At 43.3% G+C, this 7,500-nt stretch overlaps 1 protein-coding gene across 3 annotated transcripts in view; it reads left to right on the top strand.

Moving 5' to 3' along the window:
• Window positions 1–7,500, top strand: part of LOC143294710 (uncharacterized) — a 50,065-nt gene that overhangs the window by 5,489 nt on the left and 37,076 nt on the right. For 2 of the 3 annotated variants that reach the window (XM_076606121.1, XM_076606120.1), the window contains exon 1: window positions 7,334–7,482. The exons of the other annotated variant lie outside the window; for it this stretch is intronic. In XM_076606121.1, the coding sequence (XP_076462236.1) occupies window positions 7,402–7,482 (81 nt within the window). In that variant the 5' untranslated portion in view covers window positions 7,334–7,401. Of the gene's footprint in view, window positions 1–7,333; window positions 7,483–7,500 lie in introns of those variants that run through there. 3 annotated transcript variants of the gene reach the window in all.

The following is a 7,500-nucleotide window of genomic DNA, read 5'->3' as shown; positions in this document are numbered from 1 at the left end:
ATGGTGTATGGTTCTTGATCTCATGTCAGTCAGCCTCCCAATTGCTCCGATGTGTGTGTGTGTGTGTGTGTGTGTGTGTGTGTGTGTGTGTGTGTGTGTGTGTGTGTGTGTGTGACTTTACAAAATGATGCTGGCAAGAGTACATAGTGTATCAAAATTAGACATAAATGACAGATGAAATTCGGATGGTGGGTTACCAGCCACACGAAAGATTTTTTTTTACCTCGCTCTGGGTTGCATGATAAGAACATAGCTGTATCAATATCCTGATTGCATGCAACATCAGTTAATGTAATCAAATGCCATATTTGCATAATCTAGAAATAATATATATATATATATATATATTTCTTAGTTTATTATGTCTCTGTCTGTCTGTCTGTCTATCTTTTCCTCCTCTCTAACTCTTTCCCTCTACCTCCATACCTCCCCCCTCCTTCTCTCTCCCTCCCCCCTCTCTCCCTCCCTCTTCCCCCTCTCTCACCCCTCTCTCTCTCTCTCTTCCCCCCCTCTCTCCTCTTCCTCCCCCCTCTCTCTCTTTCCCCATCTCTCCCCCCCTCTCTCTTCCCCCCCTCTCTCCCTTCCTCTTTTCTACCTCTCTCCCTCCTTACCCCCTCTCTCTCTCCCCCCTCTCTCTCCTCCTCCCCTCTCTCTCTCTTTCCCCATCTCTCTCCCCCCTCTCTCTTCCCCCTCTCTCTCTCTTCCCCCCTCTCTCTCCCTTCCTCCTCTCTACCTCTCTCCCTCCTCCCTACCTACCTACCCCCTCTCTCTCCCTTCTCTCTTTCTTCCCACTCTCTCTCTTCCTCCTCACTACCTCTCCCCCTCTCTCCCTCTTCCTCCATATCTCCCCCTCAGCCCCCCTCTCCCTTCCTCCTCTCTACCTCTTCCTCCCTACCCCACCCCTCTCTCTCTCTCTCTCCCTCCCTCTTCCCTACCCACACTCTCTGTCTCTCTCTCCCTTCCTCCTCTCAACTTCTCTCTCTCTTCCTCCCTACCCTCTTCTCTCTCTCTCTCTTCTCTCCTTCACTCTGTCTCTCTCTCTGTGTGTCTATGTCTGTCTCTCTGTCTGTCTGTCTTTGTCTTATACCATTACCCAGGTAAAATAAATATTCGTTTCCGTTTCTCTGTGTTGTGGCTGTGTCCGTGTGAACAATCTTGCAACCTGTCTCTTACCATTTCTATCCTGCCCTCTGCATTGGAAAAAAAAAAGAAAGAGAAGTCTTCTCAAAGAAAGACAAAGAAAAGAATCGAACATCGCTTCCACCATACCGTGCAATGCAACGGAATGATCCTCTTTTTTCAGGCGTGAGAGGAGGGGGGGGGGGTGTTCGGGGAGGGGGTTGGGGGGGGAGGGTATCTTTCTTTTGCGTTATTGTATTGAAGTTTGTTCGTTTGTGTGGTTTAGAATCCGCGGAGAAGAAGGGGCGACGCCAGTTTCTTCTTTTCTCTTCTCGTCAGGCAGAACGTAGACTCAAAAGAACACCTGCACACCAATGTGAAAACATTATATAGAAAAGGCGAAATGGTTCAGAGTGTCAAAAAAGTTGAAATTGAATTGTCCATAGCTTATGTACCTCATATTGATTTAGCACCGAGTCTACTAGTATTGAAGAAACTTTTTGTTGTTGTTGTTGTTGTTGTTGTTGCTTTTATTTGCGTTGAGGGGGGTAGGGGTATTTATGAGCAAAAGATGTGGGCGATGTTTGCCGCTGCAGTTGCGAAACAATGTGACAATAGACAGGTGTACCTCTTGTGTGTGATCCACAAAGAGTGTTGCTTCTTTTTTATTTTTGTTTTTATTTACCTATTTTTATTTCAAAATGTTTTGTGTTTTATATATATATATAATTGTTTTCGTTTAGTTTTTTTTTCTTGCCCTTTTCTTTTCTCTCTCCCCCTTCCTTTAATTTTACGTTTGTCTTTCTTCTTTCCTTCCTTTCTTTCTTTCTTTTAATCTTTATTGCTACTTTCTTTTTTTTCTTTCTTTATTTGTTTATTTCCATGTTTCTGTCATCTTTCGTTCTTTCTCTTAACTGTCCTTTTTCCTTTTTCACGCCTTCCCTTACGGGTTTTTGTTTGTTTGCTTGTTTGTTTTTTCGTGTGTGTGTGGAAATAAATTCCTTTCTTTCTTTCTTTCTGTTTATCGTTTTTGCCTTGTCCTGTTTTGTCTTGTCTTGCCTTGCCTTGCCTTGCCTTGTCTTGCCTTGCCTTGCCTTGCCTTGTCTTGTCTTGTCTTGTCTTGCCTTGCCTTGCCTTGTCCTGTTTTGTCTTGCCTTGCTCTGCCTTGTCTTGCTTTGTCCTGTTTTGTCTTGTCTTGCCTTGTCCTGCCTTGTCTTGCCTTGTCCTGCCTTGTCTTGCCTTGCCCTGCCCTGCCCTGCCTTGTCTTGCCTTGTCCTGTTTGGTTTGTCTTGTCTTGCCTTGCCCTGCCCTGCCTTGTCTTGCCTTGTCCTGTTTGGTTTGTCTTGTCTTGCCTTGCCTTGCCTTGCCTTGTCCTGTTTTGCCTGGTCTGCCTTGCTCTGTCTTGCCTTGCCTTGTCCTGTTTTGTCTTGTCTTGCCTTGCCTTGCCTTGCCTTGCCTTGCATTGCATTGCATTGCATTGCCTTGTCTTGTCTTGTTTTGCCGTGCCTTGCCTTGTCTTGCCTTGCCTTGTCATGCCTTGCCATGTCTTGCCATGTCTTGTCTTGCCTAGCCTTGGAAAAGTCAAAAACCTCTTACAGCGGAATCAAATCACATTCGACTGAGCTTGTGTTATGTATGAAACTGCAGGGGGGAGGGGGGGGGAGTGGTGGGGGAGATGGGAGGATTATAACCCGAGCTGCCGACGGCTCTATAGCCCACGAACAGATCAGTGAGCAGACTTTAAAAAAAAAAATTTTTTATTTTTTACTTTACCCGTTGGAAGGGAATAATAAATAAATCCTCTTTTCACTGGCTTTCATTCCCACGTCCATGCTCCGTGGACCAGCCCCAGAGTGAAAGAAAGAAAGCCCAGCTTGATGCACGTCGTCACGACCGTACACTTTCTCTCTATTCTCTCCTTTACACTTTATATCATTGACGGGAGCCCCCCGTTGGATTTGAAACGGATTTATAGAACTCACTGGGGGGAAAGGAATAGGCATTGGCTGTAGGGGGTGCAGTTATTGAAAAAAAAAAGGTTTTCATTGAAGTAAAATCTCACTTCTTTCTGTGTGTCTCTGTGTCGCTCTGTCTCTGTCTGTCTGTCTGTCTGTCTGTCTGTCTATCTCTATCTCTCCCTGTCTCTGACTCTCTCTCTTTGTCTCTGTCTCTCTGTCTCTATATTTCTCTGTCTCTGTCTGTCTCTGTCTGTCTGTCTCTGTATGTGTGTGTGTGTGTGTTTGTGTGTGTGTGTGTGTGTGTGTGTGTGTGTGTGTGTGTGTGTGTGTGTGTGTGTACTTGCTTCTCTCTCTCTTTCTCTCTCTCTCTGAGTCTCTCTGTGTTAATTTTCTTTATCTGTCTGTGTCTGTCTCCCTCTGTCTTTCTCTCTCTCTCTCTCTCTCTCTCTCTCTCTCTCTCTGTGTGTGTGTGTGTGTGTGTGTGTGTGTGTGTATGTGTGTGTGTGTGTGTGTGTGTGTGTGTGTGTGTGCGCGCACGTGTGTTTGACAGCAAATATATATATATATATATATATATATATGAAAAGTGCATGTATAACACACACACACACACACACACACACACACACACACATATATATATATATTATACATGCACTTTTCCTTTCCTTTGTGATATGATGTCAGCAGATTCTCATAATGGCCAGTGTGCTGCTTGATGATTTTGGCGCGCTGATTTAATGTTGATATGATCAGTATTTTTTTAATTTTTTTTTATTTAGTATCTTTCAATAACACCTCAGTTCCATAGCTTGGATTGTGTCAAACTTACCAACGCTCTGAAAATCATGACCTCAAGAGAGCAAGCCGATAGGTCATCAAAATCTCAATCCTACTTGGGTACTTGCCGAAAAAGTTCCACTCTGATATTTATATGCGGGGAATTTGGAAAGAAGAATTCACGCCACGGAAACGAGGTGTTACCGCAACGGAACTAAACATCACATGAACAAACCACATCAACAATGAATAGTGTGCGCCTTCAGTGAACTGTTGAGGGATGGAGACAGAGGGACAGAGGGGGAGGGGAGGAAGAGGGGGGTCGGGGGGCGGGGCGGGGGGGGGGGGGGCAAAAAACAACAACAAAACACACACACACACACACACACACACACACACACACACACAAACCCGCAAGGTAGACTGCCACCATTGCAGAGAATGGACAGAGAAAATGATTTAAATAATCTTTAATTATTCAACAATACACATGATCACAATGCAATGAATGACAAAAGAGCATCAACAAGCTTAAAGCTTATACTGTGCTCACAACATTGCACTTCAATTTTATCATGACGGCTGATGAACCATATTATCAATTGTATCAAATAACATTCATAAACAGTAAGTAATGAAATAATAAAATAAAACAAATAAACAAACAGTACATAATATATAGTAAAACAATGCTAATATCCAAATTAACATGAGATTAAATTTATTACCACCAGAGTAATTGGCCTGACAGGGAAAACCATTTGCAGAAAACCCAGGCTTTTGACACATAATCGACAGGCCTGGAGGAATCTGGTGAGCTCTAGCTCTTCAATGAGTTGAGGGCAAAGAAGAAGAAGAAGAAGAAGAAGAAGTTTCAGTTTCAGTTTCAGTAGCTCAAGGAAGCGTCACTGCGTTCAGACAAATCCATATACGCTACACCACATCTGCCAAGCAGATGCCTGACCAGCAGCGTAACCCAACGCGCTTAGTCAGGCCTTGAGAAAAAAGAAAGAAAAAAAGAAAAAAAAGAAAAAGAAAAAAAAAGAAAGAAAAAAAAGAAAAAAACATAAAAAAGAGAACTACTGCTAATAATAATAATATGTATAAGGCTCAAAAACTTGATGAAGTCAACTATAGGCGTACAAAAAAAGGATGAAATAGAATAAATAAATAAATAAATAAATAAATAAATAACTAACTAACTAAATAATAATGATATAATAAAATAATATAAAATAACTAACTAAATAATAATAATAATAATAATAATAATAATAATAATAATAATAATAATAGTAAAATAGATAAATAAATAAATAAAATAAATAGAAGAAGAAGAAGACGAAGAAAGAAAAAAAAAAAAGAAAAAGGAAAAAGAAGAATATGTTGATATGTTGATATAATCAGTATTATTATTTTTTATTTCGTATCTTTCGATAACACCTCAGTTCCATAGCTTGGATTGTGTCAAACTTGCCAACGCTCTGAAAATCATGACCTCAAGAGAGCAAGCCAATAGGTCATCAAAATCTCAATCCTAGAAAAAAAAGAAAAAGAAAAAGAAGGAGAAGAACAGTATGTCTCAGATGGTGGTGACTTCAAAACGACTTCTTTTTCCACAGAAGTGTGGCTTCGCTGCCAGACTTGGCTTTAAGAAGGACTGACAGAGCGTACTGGGACTGCTCGGCACTTCACGGGGCGTCAGTGTGTGACGGTGTTATCGGAGTTAACGCTCGGCTTCCATCAGAGAATGGCATATGCTTTCGGTTGATTAAACAGCAAAAGTGAGAGCTGTTTGATCAATGTTTTTCACTGCAATGGGAGTTCATTGACAGCTTACTCTTTTGTGAAGGACTATGCTTTTTCAAACTAGAAGGCAAAGATTACACATGGCTGTTAGTGCTGCAGACTTCAGTGGGGGTTTGCTGACCTTTTGGGGACCATCCCGACTGTCCTCAGTCAAGCTCCCTTGGTCTTCTTCTTCTGCGTTCACTCGTATGCACACGAGTGGGCTTTTACGTGTATGACCGTTTTTACCCCGCCATGTAGGCAGCCATACTCCGTTTTCGGGGGTGTGCATGCTGGGTATGTTCTTGTTTCCATAACCCACCGAACGCTGACATGGATTACAGGATCTTTAACGTGCGTATTTGATCTTCTGCTTGCATATACACACGAAGGGGGTTCAGGCACAAGCAGGTCTGCACATATGTTGACCTGGGAGATCGTAAAAATCTCCACCCTTTACCCACCAGGCGTCGTCACCGTGATTCGAACCCGGGACCCTTAGATTGACAGTCCAACGCTTTAACCACTCGGCTATTGCGCCCGTCAGCCCCCTTGGTCGAGAGAGAGGGAGTGTAACTTGGGCAAGTCACCCTCCATTGTGATAACATTTCTGATTATCAGTTTGCAAACCCCCCTCCCTCAACACCCCTCTCCCCTACGCTAGGCTTTTGTGTGACTGAAAAATAGACAGAGAGACAGAGACAGAGAGACAGAGACAGAGAGAGAGACAGAGACAGACAGACAGACAGAGAGACAGAGACAGACAGACACAGAGAGACAGAGACAGACAGAGAGAGAGAGACAGAGACAGGCAGACAGACAGAGAGACACAGAGAGACAGAGAGACAGAGACACAGAAACAGAGAGACAGACAGAGAGACAGAGACAGACAGACAGAGATAGACAGACAGAGACAGACAGACAGAGAGACAGAGGCAGACAGACAGAGACAGAGAGACAGACAGACGGACAGAGACAGGAGGCAAAGACATACAGAGAAAGTGCGCGTCATAGTCCAGAAGTCAAAGCCATGATTAATGCGAACACAGGGAAACTATATGTTCGCAAAAGCCCCTGCTTTTGTGCGCAAGTGAAAATTAATGGGAGACAGACAGACAGAGAGACAGACAGACAGACAGACAGACAGATAGTGTATGCATCATCGTCCTGAATTGAACGAAATATCCGAACACAGCTTGACGTTCTTTTCGTAAAAGCCCCTGCTTTTGTGTAAACGAAAATCAAAGGATGAAAGAGAGAGAGAGAGAGAGAGACAGAGACAGAGACAGAGAGAAAGACAGACAGACAGACAGAGGCAGGGAAAGACATAGACCGATAGTGAGTATGGTGTGTTATTATCTTGAAGTCAAAGAAATATGCAAATAGAACTAAACATTCTTTCTTTTTTTTATCTTTGTGTTTGTATTTGTGTGTGTGTGTGTGTGTGTGTGTGTGTGTGTGTGTGTGTGTGTGTGTGTACAAAGGAAGAAAGGGCTAGAAACGACGATAAAACCAGAGTAATGTAATAAACACCCTGCATTTCACGTCCTCTCAAAATCGGTTTCTGATAGATCTTCCAACAAAACACGGCTCACGCAACTGACTCCATGGCGTGGTTATTTCTGCATTTATGTGGCAGTTTATTCTGTTCGGTCCAAGACAGACCGGCCGGACCCGCCCGACACACAGATCTGCCCGCCGACTAGGAGCCGGCGAAACAGAGAGGTTTTTTTTTCGGGAGGGGGGGCTTCGGCGAATGCAGCTTGAAGAAAGTGAAGAGTTGGTCAGCATTCTGTTGCCAGCGAGTTGTCTCGTTACGTTTCGAGAAAGAGACAGAGTGAGTGACAGAGAGAGA

Source organism: Babylonia areolata, chromosome 20, assembly GCF_041734735.1.
Source record: "Babylonia areolata isolate BAREFJ2019XMU chromosome 20, ASM4173473v1, whole genome shotgun sequence".
Taxonomy (NCBI): domain Eukaryota; kingdom Metazoa; phylum Mollusca; class Gastropoda; order Neogastropoda; family Buccinidae; genus Babylonia; species Babylonia areolata.
This window is presented reverse-complemented; position numbering and strand designations above follow the sequence as displayed.